Here is a 17,874-nt window from a genome sequence, read left to right as displayed (position 1 = left end):
TTTTGTACTGTAATATTGGTCTTGCATTTAGCTTAGCTTGTGTATGCAATTGGTAATTTTTCTCTTACCATTAAAGATCCGCAAGACCATTACTTTGCGGATGCCGGATGGAGTATGGATTGCTGGGTACGTCGGATTGCGTCCTTGAATCGCAGTGTCAGTCTACTACAACCTCGCGAAGAGCAAGATTACGGCACCAGTAACTTCGCCGGTGATACGCATTTTGTCGATGTATATAATATGGACCGTGTTTTTGTCATTAGGTTCTTTTCCTCCCAATAGATAGGATGTAGAATTCTTTTTTATACCATAACTTAGCAGATACAGCCTGTATTGCATGTAATATATTGATATTAGTCTTTCCCTCCCAATACATTCCATCAATTCCTTTGCAGATGCAGCGTTTTTTTTTTTTTTTTCTATCCTAAATTTGTGGAGTATGGCTGGCCCGTGTCAGATGTTCCTCCGTGTTCTTGTTCCCACGTCCTCCTTTTCGGGCTGTGGTGTCTACGAAGTGCACGTTTGGAGCTTGGGATGACAAATCTGGTAAGTATTAACGGTCAGTGTATACTAGTGTTTTCATTTTGTTAGAACATGTGCAGATTTGTTTCTTAAATCCTATACAAACAACTTTCCAATTATATTACTACGTTTCTTGTTTGAAATAATCACGAAGATATGTACGGGTGTTGCATTGAAGCAGTCGTTCGATGGGAAGAATGCGTGTGGAGGGCGGTGATTGGTTGACTGAAGATCAGTACGAAAGGTGATTGGCTGGTAGGGAGATTGTCTGCTTGCAGTCTCACGAGGAGCAGGAATGCGGCACTAGTAATTTCGTCTGTTTAAGTATATTCTGTTCTGTATTGGTGAGGCTTGTGGTTTTGTACTGTAATATTGGTCTTGCGTTTAGTTTACCTTGTGTAATGCAATTTGTTGGTAATTATTCTTTTATTAAAGATCCGCAAGACCGTTACTTTGCGGATGCCGGATGGAGTATGGATTGCTGTGCTGGGTGCGTCCTTCAATCGCAGTGTCAGTCTACTTACAGCCTCGCGAGGAGCAGGACTACGGCACCAGTAACTTCGTCGGTGCTACGTATTTTGTCGGTGAATATAATATGGACCTTGTATTTTTTATTAGGTTCTTTTCCTCCCAATAGATATATTTCCATAACTTAGCAGATACAGCCTGTATTGCATGTAATGTTTTGATATTTTCTTTCCTTCCCAATACATTCCATCAATACCTTTGCAGATGCAGCTTTTTTTTCTCAATTGTAAAGAGTGGCTGGCCATTGTCATTAGATGTTCCTGTGTTCTTGTTCCCACGTCCTCCTTTTCGGGCTGTGGTGTCTACGAAGTGCACGTTTGGAGCTTGGGACGACAAAGCTGGTAAGTATTAACGGTCAGTGAATACTAGTGTTTTTATTTTGTTAGAACCTGTGCAAATTTGTTTCTTAAATCCTATACAAACAACTTGTCAATTATTTATTACTAGGTTTCTGTTTGTTTGAAATAATAACGAAGATATATATATGTACGGGTGTTCCAGTGAAGCATTGAAGCAGTCGTTCGATGGGAAGAATGCGTGTGGAGGGCGGTGATTGGTTGACTGAAGGAGATCAGTATGAAAGGTGATTGGCTGGTAGGGAGATGAGCCAATGTCTAAAGGGGTGGAAATAGTTTGTCTGCTTGCAGTCTCACGAGGAGCAGGAATGTGGCACTAGTAATTTCGCCTGTTTAAGTATCTTCTGTTCTGTATTGGTGAGGCTTGTGGTTTTGTACTGTAATATTGGTCTTGCATTTAGTTTAGTTTACCTTGTGTAATGCAATTTGTTGGTAATTATTCTTTAAAGACCCGCAAGATCATTACTTTGCGGATGCCGGATGGAGTATGGATTGCTGTGCTGGGTGCGTCCTTCAATCGCAGTGTCAGTCTACTTACAGCCTCGCGAGGAGCAGGACTACGGCACCAGTAACTTCGTCGGTGCTACGTATTTTGTCGGTGAATATAATATGGACCTTGTATTTTTATTAGGTTCTTTTCCTCCCAATAGATAGATTTCAATAACTTAGCAGATCCAGCGTTGCATGTAATGTATTGAGATTAGTGTCTCTCTCCCAATACATTCCATCAATTCCTTTGCAGATGCAGCGTTTTTTTTTTCTCTAAATTTGTGAAGTATGGCTGGCCCATGTCATTAGATGTTCCTGTGTTCTTGTTCCCGCGTCCTCCTTTTCGGGCTGTGGTGTCTTACGAAGTGCACGTTTGGAGCTTGGGACGACAAAGCTGGTAAGTATTAACGGTCAGTGAATACTAGTGTTTTTATTTTGTTAGAACCTGTGCAAATTTGTTTCTTAAATCCTATACAAACAACTTGTCAATTATTTATTACTAGGTTCCCTGTTTGTTTGAAATAATAACGAAGATATATATATGTACGGGTGTTCCAGTGAAGCAATGAAGCAGTCGTTCGGAGGGAAGAATGCGTGTGAAGGGCGGTGACTGGTTGACTGGAGATGAGTACGTAAGGTAAGGCTGGTAGGTAGGGAGGTGAGGAGCCAATGTCTAAAGGTGTGGAAATAGTTGGTCAGTCTGCTTGCAGCCTCGCGAGGAGCAGGATTGCGGCACTAGTAATTTCGTCACTTTTTGTTATATTCTGTGCTGTATTGGTGAGGCTTGTGCTTTTGTACTGCAATATTGGTCTTGCCTTTAGTTTAGCTTAGCTTGTGTAATGAATATGTTGGTAATTTTTTTTTCTTCCGTTAAAGACCCGCAAGACCATTACTTTGCGGATGCCGGATGGAGTATGGATTGCTGTGCTGGGTGCGTCCTTCAATCGCAGTGTCAGTCTACTTCCAGCCTCGCGAAGAGCAGGATTACGGCACCAGTAACTTCTTTGGTGTTACGTATTTTGTCGGTGTATATAATATGGACCTTGTATTTTTATTAGGTTCTTTTCCTCCCAATAGATAGATTTCCATAACTTAGCAGATACATCCTGCGTTGCATGTAATGTATTGAGATTAGTGTCTTTCCTCCCAATACATTCCATCAATTCCTTTGCAGATACAGCGTTTTTTTTTTTTCCATAAATTTGTGAAGAATATGGCTGGCCCGTGTCATTAGATGTTCCTCCGTGTTCTTGTTCCTACGTCTTCCTTTTCGGCTTGTGGTGTCTTACGAAGTGCACGTTTGGAGCTTGGGACGACAAAGCTGGTAAGTATTGCCAGTCAGTCAATACTAGTTTATTTGTTAGAACCTGTGCAAATTTGTTTCTTAAATTCTATACTAATAACTTTGCATGTTATATATATTACGTTTTCTGTTTAATATTATCACAGATATGTACGGGTGTTCGACTTCAGCTTTGAAGCAGTTCTTCGGAGGGAAGAATGCGTGTGAAGGGCGGTGAATGGCTTGTAGGGAGAAGAGGAGCCAATGTCTAAAGGTGTGGAAATAGTTGGTCAGTCTGCTTGCAGCCTCGCGAGGAGCAGGATTGCGGCACTAGTAATTTCGTCACTTTTTGTTATATTCTGTGCTGTATTGGTGAGGCTTGTGCTTTTGTACTGCAATATTGGTCTTGCCTTTAGTTTAGCTTAGCTTGTGTAATGAATATGTTGGTAATTTTTTTTTCTTCCGTTAAAGACCCGCAAGACCATTACTTTGCGGAATGCCGGATGGAGTATGGATTGCTGTGCTGGGTGCGTCCTTCAATCGCAGTGTCAGTCTACTTCCAGCCTCGCGAAGAGCAGGATTACGGCACCAGTAACTTCTTTGGTGTTACGTATTTTGTCGGTGTATATAATATGGACCTTGTATTTTTTATCATTAGGTTCTTTTCCTCCTAATAGATAGATTTCCGTAACTTAGCAGTTACATCCTGCGTTGCATGTAATGTATTGAGATTAGTGTCTCTCTCCCAATACATTCCATCAATTCCTTTGCAGATACAGCGTTTTTTTTTTCTCCTAAATTTGTGAAGTATGGCTGGCCCATGTGACTAGATACTCCTCCGTGTTCTTGTTCCCACGTCTTCCTTTTCGGGCTGTGGTGTCTTACGAAGTGCGCGTTTGGAGTTTTAAGACCACAAAGCTGGTAAGTATTGCCAGTCAGTGATTACTAGTTTATTTGTTAGAACCTGTGCAAATTTGTTTCTTAAATTCTATACTAACAACTTTGCATGTTATATATTACGTTTTCTGTTTAATATTATCACAGATATGTACGGGTGTTCGACTTCAGCTTTGAAGCAGTTCTTCGGAGGGAAGAATGCGTGTGAAGGGCGGTGAATGGCTTGTAGGGAGAAGAGGAGCCAATGTCTAAAGGTGTGGGAATAGTTTGTGAGTCTGCTTGCGGTCTCGCGAGGAGCAGGATTGCGGCACTAGTAATTTTCGTTTCTTTTTTTAAGTATATTCTGTTCTGTATTGGTGAGATTTGTGGTTTTGTACTGTAATATTGGTCTTGCATTTAGTTTAACTTGTGTAATGCATTTTGTTGGTAATTTCTCTTCCATTAGACCTGGAAGACCGTTACTTTGCGGATGCCGGACGCAGTATGGAATTGCTGTGCTGGGTGCGTCCTTCAGTCGCAGTGTCAGTCTACTTACAGCCTCGCGAAGAGGAGGATTACGGCACCAGTAACTTCGTCGGTGTTACGTATTTTGTCGGTGTATATATTATGGACCTTGTATTTTTTATTATCATTAGGTTCTTTTCCTCCCAATAGATAGATTTCCATAACTTAGCCGATACAGCCTGTATTTCATGTATAGATAGATTTCCATTTTCCATAACTCAGTGGATACAGCCTGTATTGCATGTAATGTATTGATATTTTCTTTCCCTCCCAATACATTCCATCATTTCCTTTGCAGATGCTGTTTTTTCTAAAATTTGTGAAGAGTATGGGGGGGGGCCCGTGTCATTAGATGTTCCTCCGTGTTCTTGTTCCCACGTCTTCCTTTTCGGGCTGTGGTGTCTTACGAAGTGCACGTTTGGAGCTTGGGACGCCAAATCTGGTAAGTATTGCCAGTCAATGAATACTAGTATATTTGTTAGAACCTGTGCAAATTTGTTGTTTCTTAAATACTAAGAGCTTGGCATATTATATACTATTTGGCCTTAAATTATATTTGGAGTTGTTATTTTACCATATTAATTACTAACGTTTCTCTTCAGATGTGTCTTCTAGGGAATTGTCTGCTTTGCTGTGATTGTCTACGTGCTATTCTCAAATCTCACCACTTAAGGTATCTTAAATGCTCCTGCTGTAACTTACCTGTAAGACTTTGGTCCTAGCTCCGTGCTGGTATAGAAGCTGCTTAAGTTGAAAGCCAAGAGACTCCCCATTTTGCTTTTTTATATACTTTTTGTGGGCTGTAAGTCATGGTCTTTCTCCGGAGAGTCTTCGAGGTAAAGAAATCTGTTGGCGGCATGGTGTGGTATTTCTCCGGAGTGTCTTTCGGGTAACTTAATAAAGACCACCTTGTTTTATAAAGCCTATTTTTTCTGAGTTAGATATACTGAATCTTTTCTCAGCTCAGATACCCAACATGTCAAATTTGAACACCAGGAAGTAAGGGATATTCCATAAAGAAGTTTGGTGAGGGAATGGATGTCTTGAGCTGAGCTGGAAGATGCCATCCCCTCTCCTACCCACCCCATGCCACCTTCCCCTCTAATGACCCCCACCTTACCACCAACACTCTTAAAATGTAGAAGTTTTGCTTCTTGGGTCAAATTTTTATTATTGGCTCAAGATACTTAATTTTGGAAACATGTAGGGATAATAACTTTGAAAACATATACCAACAAGAGAGAAGGAACACATAAATTTGTCCAGTGGGTGAAACCATTTGATTAATGATAAATTTCAAAACTTCAAAAAGATGCCTTTACCTTAGACTGTTTGGAAAAAAAATATACGTGTTTTGTCGGTGTATATAATATGGACCTTGTATCTTTTGTCATTAGGTTCTTTTCCTCCCAATAGATAGATTTCCATAACTTAGCGGATACAGCCTGTATTGCATGTAATGTATTCATATTAGTTTTTCCCTCCCAATACATTCCATCATTTCCTTTGCAGATGCAGCGTTTTTTTTCCTCCTAAATTTGTGCAGATTATGGCTGGCCCGTGTCATTAGATGTTCCACCGTGTTCTTGTTCCCACGTCTTCCTTTTCGGGCTTTGCTGTCTTACGAAGTGCACGTTTGGAGCTTGGGACGCCAAATCTGGTAAGTATTGCCAGTCAATGAATACTAGTATATTTGTTAGAACCTGTGCAAATTTGTTTCTTAGCGTGTTATATATTATGGAGTTATATATTACGTTTTCTGTTTGAAATCATCACAGATATGTACGGATGATCGAGTTCAGCATTGAAGCAGGTGAAGCAGTTCTTCGGAGGGAAGAATGCGTGTGAAGGACGGTGATTGGTTGACTGGAGGAGACGAGTACGTAAGGAGATTGGCTGGTAGGGAGATGAGGAGCCAATGTCTGCTTGGTCTCGCGAGGAGCAGGATTGCGGTACTGGTTATTTCGTCTCATTTTTTAAGTATATTAATCTGTTCTGTATTGGTGAGGCTTGTGGTTTTGTACTGTAATATTTGTTTTACATTTAGTTTAGCTTAGCTTGTGTAATGCAATTTGTTGGTGATTTTTCTCTTCCATTAGACCCGCAAGACCGTTACTTTGCGGATGCCGGATGGAGTGTGGATTGCTGTGCTGGGTACGTCCTTCAATCGCAGTGTCAGTCTACTTTCAGCCTCGCAAGGAGCAGCATTACGGAACCAGTAACTTCGTCGGTGTTACGTATTTTGTCGGGTGTATATAATATGGACCTTGTATTTTTATTGTCATTAGGTTCTTTTCCTCCCAATAGATAGATTTCCATAACTTAGCGGATACAGCCTGTATTGCATGTAATGTATTGATATTAGTTTCTTTCCCTCCGAATACATTCTATCATTTCCTTTGCAGATGGAGCGTTTATTTTTTTTTTCTAAATTTGTGAAGAGTATGGCTGGCCCGTGTCATTAGATGTTCCTCCGTGCTCTTGTTCTCACGTCTTCCTTTTCGGGCTGTGGTGTCTTACGAAGTGCCCGTTTGGAGCTTGGGACGACAAAGCTGGTAAGTATTGGTTGTCAGTGAATACTAGTTTATTTGTTAGAACCTGTGCAAATTTGTTTCTTAAATCATATACTAACAACTTGGCGAGTTATATATTATTACGTTTTCTGTTTGAAATCATCACAGATATGTACGGGTGTTCCGAGTTCATCATTGAAGCAGGTGAAGCAGTTCTTCGGAGGGAAGAATGCGTGTGAAGGGCGGTGATTGGTTGACTGGAGGAGATGAATACGTAAGGTGATTGGCTGGTAGGAGATGAGCCAATGTCTAAAGGTGTGGAAATCGAGTAGGTCAGTCTACTTTCAGCCTCGCGAGGAGCAGGATTGCGGCACTAATAATTTCGTCTTTTTAAGTATATTCTGTTGTGTTGGTGAGGCTTGTGGTTTTGTACTGTAATATTGGTCTTAGCTTAGCTTGTATAATGCAATGTTAGTAATTTTTTTTCCATTAAAGAGCCTCAAGACCCTCAACACCATTACTCTGCGGAAGCCGGATGGAGTATGGATTGCTGTGCTGGGTGCGTCCTTCCATCGCAGTGTCAGTCTACTTACAGCCTCGCGAGAAGCAGTATTACGGCACCAGTACCTTCGTCGATGTTACGTAATTTGGCGGTGTATTGGTAACTATTGCCTGTCAGTGAATAGTAGTGTTTTTACTTAAATTTGTCCAGTGGGTGAAACTATTTGATTGATGATAAATTTCAAAATAACTTCAAACAAGATGGTTTTACCTTAGACTGTTTGGAAAAAAAATATACGTTACGTATTTTGTCGGTGTATATAATATGGACCTTGTATTTTTTGTCATTAGGTTCTTTTCCTCCCAATAGATAGATTTCCATAACTTAGCGGATACAGCCTGTATTGCATGTTATGTATTGATATTAGTTTTTCCCTCCCAATACATTCTATCATTTCCTTTGCAGATGCAGCGTTTTTTCCTAAATTTGTGCAGATTATGGCTGGCCCGTGTCATTAGATGTTCCTCCGTGTTCTTGTTCCCACCTTCCTTTTCGGGCAGTGGTGTCTTACGAAGTGCACGTTTGGAGCTTGGGACGACAAAGCTGGTAAGTATTAACACTCGGTGAATACTAGCGTTTATATTTTGTTGGAACCTGTGCAAATTTGTTTCTTAAATCCTATACTAAACTTGTCATATTGTATATTAATTACTATGTTTTCTGTTTGAAATCATCACAGATATGTACGGGTTTCGAGTGCAGCATTGAAGCAGAGGAAGCAGTTTTTCGGAGGGAAGAATGCGTGTGGAGTGCGGTGATTGGGTGACTGGAGATGAATACGTAAGGTGATTGGTTGGTAGGGAGATGAGCCAATGTCTAAAGGTGTGGAAATAGAGTTGGTCAGTCTACTTTCAGCCTCGCGAGGAGCAGGATTGCGGTACTAATAATTTCGTCTTTTAAGTATATTGTTCTGTATTGGTGAGGCTTGTGGTGGTGTACTGAAATATTGGTCTTGCCTTTAGTTTAGCTTAGCGTGTGTAATGCAGTTAGTAATTTTTTTTCCCCCATTAAAGACCCGCAAGACTATTACTTTGCGGATGCCGGATGGAGTATGGATTGCTGTGCTGGGTGCGTCCTTCAATCGCAGTGTTACTCTACTTACAGCCTCGCGAGGAGCAGGATTACGGCACCAGTAACTTCTTCGGTGTTACGTATTTTGTCTGTTTATAATATGGACCTTGTATTTTTTATTAGGTTCTTTTCTTCCCAATAGATAGATTTCCGTAATTTAGCAGATACAGCCTGTGTTGCATGTAATGTATTGATATCTTTCCTTCCCAATACTTTCCATCACTTCCTTTGCAGATGCGTTTTTTTTTTCTCCTAAATTTCTGAAGAGTATGGGTGGCCCGTGTCATTAGATGTTCCTCCGTGTTCGTTCCCACGTGTTCCTTTCCGGGCTGTGGTCTTACGAAGTGCACGTTTGGAGCTTGGGACGACAAAGCTGGTAACTATTGCGTCAGTGAATAGTAGGGTTTTTATTTTGTTAGTTAGACCTGTGCAAATTTTTCTTAAATCTTAGCATATGCTAAGAGCTTGGCATATTAAATACTATTTGGCCTTAAATTATATTTGGAGTTGTTATTTTACCATACTAATTACTAACGTTTCTTTTCAGATGTGTCCTCTAGGGAATTGTCTGCTTTGCTGTCTAAGTGTCTACGTGCTGTTCTCAAATCTCGCCACTTAAGGTATTATAAATGCTCCTGCTGTAACTTACCTGTAAGACTTTGGTGCTAGCTCTGTGCTGGTATAGAAGCTGTTTAAGTTGAAAGTCAAGAGACTCCCCTTTTTTTTTTTTTTTAATTTTTGTGGGCTGTAAGTCGTCATGGTCTTTCTCCGGAGAGTCTTCGAGGTAAAGAAATCTGTTGGCGGCATGGTCTGGCCTTTCTCCGGAGTGTCTTTGAGGTAAAGAAATTGTAATTCGGGTAGCTTAATAAAGACCACCTTATCTTACAAAACCTATTTTCTCTGGGTTAGATATACTGAATATTTTCTCAGCTCAGATATCCAACCTGTCAAATTTGAACACCAGGAAGTAAGGGATATTCCATAAAGAATTTTGGTGAGGGGGGCTGCTGTCTTTAAGGAGTTGGAGCTGGAAGATGGCCCCCCTCCTTTCCTACCCACCCCGTGCCACCTTCCCCTCTAATGACCCCCACTTTACCACCAACCCTCCACCATCACCACCACCTTGCCCTAGACCCCCTCTCCCTCCCTTCCCCATCCACCCCACCACCACCTCCAAGAATTGGTTCCACAACCACTAACTGGACATTATTACAATGATTATATGTAGTTTTGTTGGTGTAGGTTTCCAGTTACATCCTACAGGTTGGTGTAGGTTTCCAGTTACATCCTACAGGTTAAAGAAATTATGAATTATGTATTAATTTGACCCATAGCAAAAAACCTGTTATGCAAGTCCCTTAGAGCATGGAAGCCTTTGTCATGCCAGCACTGGTACTGCACAAAGTACCCAGTATATTCATCTGACTGGCTGAGATCAACTCTGAACACTACAGTTGTGCCACAGACTTCAAATAAGCTGAATATTGGTTCCTTCTCAAGACTTCCACATCTAAGCTATGTCCAGACTAAGCTCTATCAGTGAGCGCTGGCAGCTTTCTTGTGCTCCCTGCTACTTGTGGACATAGCTTAGATATGAAAGATCTTAAGAAACCAATATCCAACTTCCTGAAAGACCCTGGCACAAATTTGATTGATAATTTTTCAAAATGATCTTAACTTCAAACAAGATGCCTTTACCTTAGACTGTTTGGAAAAAAAATATAATACAATGGTGATGTATATGGCAATGTCAACACAAAATATGAAACTTGTGTTGTACACATCACAAAAGGAAAATTAACTTAACTGCAATAATACACAAAATAATTAAGCTATTCATATTCATATACAGTGTACTTTCACTCTTCATACATATGTACAACATTAATATCAGCTGTAAAAAAGTTACTATGGAATGATAAAATCCTTGAGTAATTTTCTGTACTGGGTCTTTCTTTACTGTGACAATGCTGATCAAATCTTGTGGATTCCACAAATGTCAAAATGAAGGTTTGTTAATAATGCACATACAAATGAGGAATATGAGAATACTCCCTTGTTCATTTGCATCAATATGAAAGGCATAAACTTTTAATTTTTCATTGTCCACCATTCAAATGTCTCCAAAACAATTACATCACACAAAATTATATAAATGTTGAAAAATGTAAGTGATACTGACATTGTTGAAAGGTCAAAATGTGATATATACTGACTTCACAGCAAGGGAATGTAGAGCAATATTAATTTTGTCTTGTTCTAACAGTGCATGTTGAGGTATGAACAAAAATAAGAAATGGGGTAAATTGTAAATAAAGTACATGAGTTGCAACAATAGAGAGGAAACATGTTATTTGATGGCATTTGATGGCAGAGTAATTCAATGCCACACTTATTATGGTGAGAAATGTTGCCCACAATGTCTGTCACTACTTTCAAAAGTTTTCCCTTCTGTCATACCCAACAGATATAAACTGTCAAGTTTTCTGTGAGTATGTACTAGTGTTCATCTTACAAGATTTCTTAACTAGAAATGGAAGATTCCACTGTTTTTATTAAATTTCACTGGATGCGTTACATAGCCAAACCAGAAATCTGCAGTACTAAAGCCATCTCCCTCTATTTGCAGGGCAAGAAAGTAAAATCAGAAGTGATTTATTGCAATACAGACTAAATGTGCCAACACCAATGAATTCCAATGGACTGAATGTGTGGCTCAATGTTCACTGAATCCATCACTATAGTGTGACACTTTCTTTTCATACTTCAAGGAAAATCTTTACTCAATTATTATCTTGATTATAGTTCCATTTTTATCATACATTCTTAGTATCACTGATTACATATATTTACAAAATGCAGAGATTCTGTAAGCAGATGTCTACAATCCCTTAAGAGTACCAAGTAGTCAAATCTTGCAGTGGATGACAAATAAATTTCCCAAAGTGAATTGACTATTTGGCTCAAAAAATCTCACTAACCATATGCTATATCAGGCCCTGATATTGAGCGTCTTCAAACACTGGCCCATCAAAGTACTGACCAGAATTTTGAGTTATTGCACATCTCAGTAACCTGTCTTTGGTGAAACACTAAGGGATGAGGCACAGTTTCTTAGGTTTAGGTTTGTTATTCACATAATTAGGCAAAATTTCAAGAAATCAAGGTGAAAAAAATTCAGATAACTAAGAACCATGACTAAAAAGGAAGCATCCTATAATTCTTAAAAGTACATATGTTAAGACAAAACTATGAACTGTCTTAACATGTATACTTTTTTCCTTAAGAAATGTGTTGGTTTTGCCACAGGCTCCTTGCAGTTCACAACTAAAATGGAAGCACAAACAGACGAGTTACTGTTCTGTGGTAAATTTCACAATTGTTATTTGTTTGTTTTCATTTTAATACAATCGCCACCTCTAATGGTGGCATATAATGGTCAATGGGGTGGATGGGTAATTAATTGTACAAAAATATCCTCACCCCAATGAATCACTGCTAATATCAAGGCCAGTTATGCATGCATAAGTGTAATCTTTCTACATTCATTCCACAAAAATAATGTAAAAATAGTTTTTCCATCTAAATATCAAGGGAATGTGAAGCTAAACTTTAAATGTACAAAACTTTCTTATAACAGTATGGAACACTTTTCTGAAACTTCAACAATTAATTTATCAATGTTTCAAAAATATCTCAATTTTTGTAGCTTCAACAAACAACTTCCTAAGTAATGATTCATAATACCACTAACTACTTATTAAAAAATAGAAAGGAATAACTTCAAACCTTAATCCCCAATGAAGTTGTTTGCAGGCGTGGTAACAGGTTGCTGCTGCCAGTGGCGAACACTGCGTGTGTCAGATTGTCCCATATTGTGGACAGATATTGTGCGCAGCTCCTCTCTGTCTGTCAGCACTTTTCTTAAGGTCCCTTGTCCTAGGCCTCCAGGTTCATAATTCACTTGTCTACCTCCCACCAGAACAGCTGCCCCACTGCCTCCCTGCACATGGCTGATGGTGGGAAGGGTCACATCCCGGGTAGTGACAGTACCTGTAGCAACTCCAATGGAGGCCGACACCTCCCGTGAGCTACTTGGTTGAGTCTGCAATGTGACCTCCCTGGTGGCTGGCTCCAGCTGAATGTTGAATGGGCGGAGATCACTTGACACAGACACTTGCTGTATTCCACTGGTGGCTGGCTGACCTGTCACTACCTGAGCAGCAACTTGTGCAACCTGTGTCATTTGGTCAGGGGTGAGGTCTGTATACCTTTCAAGGTCTTCTGCCCGTACCTCTACCACCTGTCCCTGCAGAGAGGCAAAGAAATGGCCCACACCTTCCTCTGTCCGCTCCCCACCACCAGTAGTGTGAATAATGTACCGAGGCAAATCATCCGCTTCTATTATGTGGACCGGTCTGGACACCACCTCCACAGTTTCTCCGTCCCTCACCCCACCCCGCACCAGCTGCACTGATCCATCCAAGCTTGGCTCAAGACTCTGGTCCTCGTCTAACTTCATGGTACGGACAGTAGTACCTGGACTTGTTCCCCCTTCCCCTTTGCCTCCCTCAGCAGCTACTACTGTGGGGGGATTGACCTTAATGTAGTTTTCTAGGTTATCTGTGTGGCCATGCTGTTGCAAGTGGGAAGCCAGCATGGGTTTTCGCATAAATCCCATACCACAGAGCATACACTCGTATGGTTTTTTATCCGAATGTATGAATTTATGTGCATTGCGATTGTCCCTTGAATTGAAAGTTTTTCCACATATATCACATTTAAATGGTTTCTCCCCAGTATGTATCCTGAGATGTTTTTTATAGTGTTCAGGATACACAAAGCCAGCGTTGCACTGCTTACACTTGTGTGGCCGCTCGCCTGTGTGCACACTCATCACATGGTACATTAGTAGCCTCTTCCTTTTGAAAGCCTTGTGACACTGATTGCACTGATATCTTTTTTCCTGATAATGAGTGGTTCTCTTATGGGACTGAAGATTGCTCCTCTGACTGAAAGTGGAGCCACAGATTTCACACTGGAATGGTTTCTCACCAGTATGAGTCCTTTCATGGTCCTCCACTTCACCTTTTCTAGCAAAGCGTTTGTGGCATATTGAACAAGAAAAGTTTCTCACTCCTGAATGAGTGATGGCATGTAGATCTAGACTTCTTTGGGTGGCAAAAGCTTTTCCACATGTTTCACATATGTAATTTTTCTTACCTTCATGGACATTTAGATGATCTGTTAAATGGTGAGAGGTAAGGAAATTCTTACCACAAGTTCTGCATTGGTGGGGCCTCTGACGAACACCATGGGTTTTCATGTGTGTCTTGAGAATGTGCTTTGAAGTGAACTTTTTGCAGCATTGGTCACAAGCATATGGACGATTGCCTGTGTGAACGTTGAAATGCTCCTGCAACGCTGCCTCTGACCGGAAGCGCTTTGAACAGTGCGTGCAGCCAAAGGTCTTGTTCATGTGGTGCCTGATGTGCTCCTTCAGCTGTCTAGGGAGAGCATACTTACGTGGACACATTGTGCAGACATACGGCTTCTCCCCAGATGCTATGTGTTGTTCTAAGTGACACAATAAATCTGCCTTTGTGGTGAGCCTCTCCTTGCATACCTCACACTCATACAGGCGCTCAGGATGCATCTGAAATGGAAGGCAAATGGCATTATAAACAACTATGGAAATGTGTGTGTGTTTACATAGTATGTATATTTGAAATCAATAAAAACATGAGCCTACTATGACAAATTATATTTACATTCTCAAAAAATATCCTTCTCCACTTGGAAAAAGGCAAAAAGCAGAATCCTTGAACATTTTATTTTAAACAAACAAATAAAACATTAAAATACTAACCAATTAAACAACGACCAATTAAACAACAAACAAATAAAACATTAATACTAACCAAAACAACCAGACATCTCCCACTAACTCTGGCTTGTGGAAAAAAATTATTTTAGCTCAATGTTCCTTTGCTTACCTCCCAACACTCAATTCTTCTTTTCATATTAAAGAATTCTTGTTTTACTAATAGAAGCTTCCTATATCTCTTAGATCTCTTAGTAGTTTTCACCTACTGCATATTACTGAATTATCTACCACATTGCCTTCCAGCTTATTTTGTCACAAGAATACTGTCTAATATGTAAGTGGAAGTGGAATTTAAGTTTCTCACAAATCTTGGAGCAATAACTTTACAATTTGCAGAAACTATTTTATAAACATACAACATACTATGGAAAAGAAAAAAAAAAAAAAACAATGGCTAAAAGAAGGATCTATTACATACTTTAAGTTCTAATGTGAATCACTAAAAGAAGGATCTATTACATACTTTAAGTTCTAGTGTGAATCATTCACAATGGTCAGGCTAGTAGTAAGACATTTGTAAATGCCATCTTAATTTCAAATTCATAGATGTAAAAAATAAACAATGAAGCAGCAGTACTGCATTCCTAGACCACTGATTCTGGCCTGACGGAGAGGTAGACATGATGTTCTGGTGTAAAGACTGGCAAACTGGCAGTCATGGACATAAAGCCAACATTGTAACCTCGTATGTCTGGCAGTGGCGCACTGCAGGGCCTGGCGAGCAGTGCCCGGTGAAATCGCTTGTCTACAAACGAAAAGTTTGCTCGTCTGCAGCGGGGCAAAGGCTTCGCTTCTGCCCGCATGCACTGCCCGCTAGTGTGGACGGACCTTAAGTAAAATAAATAAATGAAGTAATTCAAATAGTAACCTTGGCTTATGATTGGACCTCAGCTGCAATAAGGACTCCTCACACTATGAGACATCTTCAGTACCTACAACATTATAGTGCATAAAATATGACCTTATGATGCTGGCAACATGTGTTTTTGAGAGAGTAAAGTATTCAGGACTGTTTTAACAAGAAAAAAGATGAACCTTGTATACCACTTCTAGTAGTGCAGTGCTGATCACTTAAGCTCTCCTGTATTATGTATTCAAACACAGCTACTGTATCACAAAATGTTTCAAGCGTTAGATATCAATGGTAAGAAACAGACTGAGCATGCATGTCTACCATGAATGTTGTTGGTTGACAAAAGTCATTGTGTATCTGGCAAATCAGGAATCTCTCTGGACCTCCATACACTCATGCCTCACCAACAAAAATAAAAAGGTAAGACATGCATACAAACCTCCCGCATGTGTGTCTGGATGTCTGCAAGCACTGACATCTTAAGGGAGCAGAAGCGACACTTGTACTTCTCTGCACCATCCTCCAGCAGGTGATGGTCGGGATTGAGGCCCTGCTCCTCCTGCTCCACATTCAGCTCATGTGTAGCAAGGGATGGCAAAGTCAAGCTACTGATCTGCAAGCATACACTAATGTAAAGATAAAAATATAACACATTAAATAAAAAATAATCCATATTCTACCTCATCTCTGAGAAATACTGAATCTGTCCATATGAATTCTTTACTTGAAAGTTAGTTGCAGTCAAGAGGTGAGTATCATCAAGGGAATACCATGTGATACAACTATGCTATTCCTCAGCTTTACAAAGCTCACTACTTGCTGGACACTTGTTTATGACATAACTTGGTGGATATACCTCATAGTGACTTTTGGCTGTCCCATTTACCGAAGATATCACTAAGTGTTCTTAATTTCATCTCTTCACTCAGGTCAATAGAAAATGGCCCAGCACTGTATCTGGGCTGGGAGGTGATGGGGGGATATCTGACTCAGAGGCAGCTCTCTCTCTCTCTCTCTCTCTCTCTCTCTCTCTCTCTCTCTCTCCACAATGGAAATAAAAATGATCAGATATTTTCATATATTTGTACATTATGAAATAAACCCATGCAAATTTTCAAGAAAAATTTAATTATGGTCCTCTTGGCAATTTTCTGAAGATGACAAACAACAGAAAATAGCTGAAAGCCGTTCACTTTTATGATAAACTAATCATAATAAGTTCTATAAAATTATTGCCAGCAGCACGCATTGGTACCTATCCTGGTATAAGCAAATCATACTTTTCTGCAATAATAATGACAGTCATGTAAGCTATTGTATCATATATAACCTACTCTCTCTTATAGTAACAAGGAAAAATCTACATCTTAGCAGAAAGCAGCCACAACGCAGCATGCACATCCTCGGATATGTCATGAGCACTACAAGGATGCAAAATACATGTTGAAGGGTCAATTGGACATTAAGATGGCTGTCACAACACAATTGATAGGACCTATAAAAATGTTATCAAAGAAGCAATTCCTGGGTTGTGTGCACAGTCGCAATAGGATATAGATTAAAAGTGAAAGATGAGTTACTTCTCACCTTGGGACAAGACAGATAGCTTTTGAACAAACCTCAAATCACAAGCACTCACTCATAGAGATAACTAACTAAAAGTCTAAGTCACAGAGCCTCACCTGCACACAGGTCTCAGTGTCCTCCAGGTCCAAGCCATCCACCTCCATTACATCCTCTACAGTTTCTACCACAACAGAATCCTCCAATATCTCCTCCTCCACCATCAGCATGTCTGTTCCACCTTCTTCCTCTAAGTTGCCCTCTAGTCTTCCCGAAAGACCATCATTACTGTCAGATGATCCCAGCAGACTCTGAAAAGGAGTTCTTAAAATTCTGAAGCTATCAACAAAACATATTAGCTTGTGTTTGTTTTTATATTATTCATCAATAAAGATCAATTATCACCATCAAGCAAAACTTACTAAGTACTTGAAAAATATATTTGTGTTGTTACTGTTTGTTTGGTAACAAGAAAAAAGAAGTCTTCATGTCCCCAAATGATCAACTACAATATTACTATCATCAGCCACACATGCTTTACAGTTTCTCAAGCTGTCTTTACAAAGAGTTGTATCAAACATTTAAGACTTTGTTCTAAAAAAAATACAGGAGAGGTTAACTCTTCCTGAATTGTGGAAAAAGGGAATTCCTGCCATCACTTGCCTGGTGTTTGAGGGACTCCACATTGTCACTGGCAGCCAGGCCAGTAATGACTTCCACAGACTCCTCCTGTTTCACCTCCAACTTAACACTTGGTGGCCGACCTCTTGAACGACCCCTGCGGCCCCGCTTACCTTTTCCTCCTCCAGTTCCTGTATGCAAAACATATTTTGTACAAACAAAAATA

The 17,874-nt window shown here is 40.0% G+C and overlaps 2 protein-coding genes and 1 long non-coding RNA gene across 8 annotated transcripts in view; 2 read left to right on the top strand and 1 right to left on the bottom strand.

Annotated features, from left to right (window-relative positions):
- Nucleotides 1–553: 553 nt before the first annotated feature.
- On the top strand, nt 554–2,172 carry LOC123505391. The gene is made up of 4 exons (XM_045256610.1): nt 554–766; nt 958–1,106; nt 1,856–2,004; nt 2,149–2,172. Exons 1-4 carry the CDS (start codon nt 711–713, stop codon nt 2,170–2,172), a joined length of 378 nt encoding a protein of 125 aa, XP_045112545.1. The 5' UTR covers nt 554–710.
- On the top strand, nt 2,157–12,844 carry LOC123505502. 2 transcript variants are annotated; one of them, XR_006675170.1, is made up of 21 exons: nt 2,157–2,292; nt 2,454–2,532; nt 2,772–2,890; nt 3,070–3,219; nt 3,345–3,451; nt 3,649–3,768; nt 3,951–4,098; nt 4,222–4,328; nt 4,520–5,020; nt 5,181–5,251; nt 6,091–6,238; nt 6,357–6,530; nt 6,678–6,796; nt 6,984–7,133; nt 7,260–7,370; nt 7,587–7,752; nt 8,059–8,199; nt 8,333–8,438; nt 8,667–9,100; nt 9,272–9,344; nt 12,707–12,844. It is a non-coding gene; the product is annotated as an uncharacterized LOC123505502 (long non-coding RNA). The 2 variants fall into 2 exon arrangements; XR_006675171.1 differs by having other exon boundaries at nt 2,454–2,574.
- Nucleotides 10,549–17,874, bottom strand: part of LOC123505500 — a 19,815-nt gene continuing 12,489 nt past the window's right edge. For 4 of the 5 annotated variants that reach the window (XM_045256841.1, XM_045256844.1, XM_045256843.1 and 1 more), the window contains exons 6-9: nt 17,691–17,839; nt 17,147–17,338; nt 15,904–16,077; nt 10,549–14,380 (exon numbers count right to left, since the gene is read on the bottom strand). In XM_045256841.1, coding sequence (XP_045112776.1) covers nt 12,515–14,380; nt 15,904–16,077; nt 17,147–17,338; nt 17,691–17,839 — 2,381 coding nt within the window. In that variant the 3' untranslated portion in view covers nt 10,549–12,514. The remainder of the gene's footprint in view (nt 14,381–15,903; nt 16,078–17,146; nt 17,339–17,690; nt 17,840–17,874) is intronic. The other variant, XM_045256845.1, reaches the window with a different exon arrangement.

The sequence above is a fragment of the Portunus trituberculatus genome, chromosome 18, assembly GCF_017591435.1.
Source record: "Portunus trituberculatus isolate SZX2019 chromosome 18, ASM1759143v1, whole genome shotgun sequence".
Classification (NCBI taxonomy): Eukaryota; Metazoa; Arthropoda; class Malacostraca; order Decapoda; family Portunidae; genus Portunus; species Portunus trituberculatus.
Note: the sequence above shows the minus strand (reverse complement) of the source record. Positions and strands in the feature narration are given on the sequence as shown.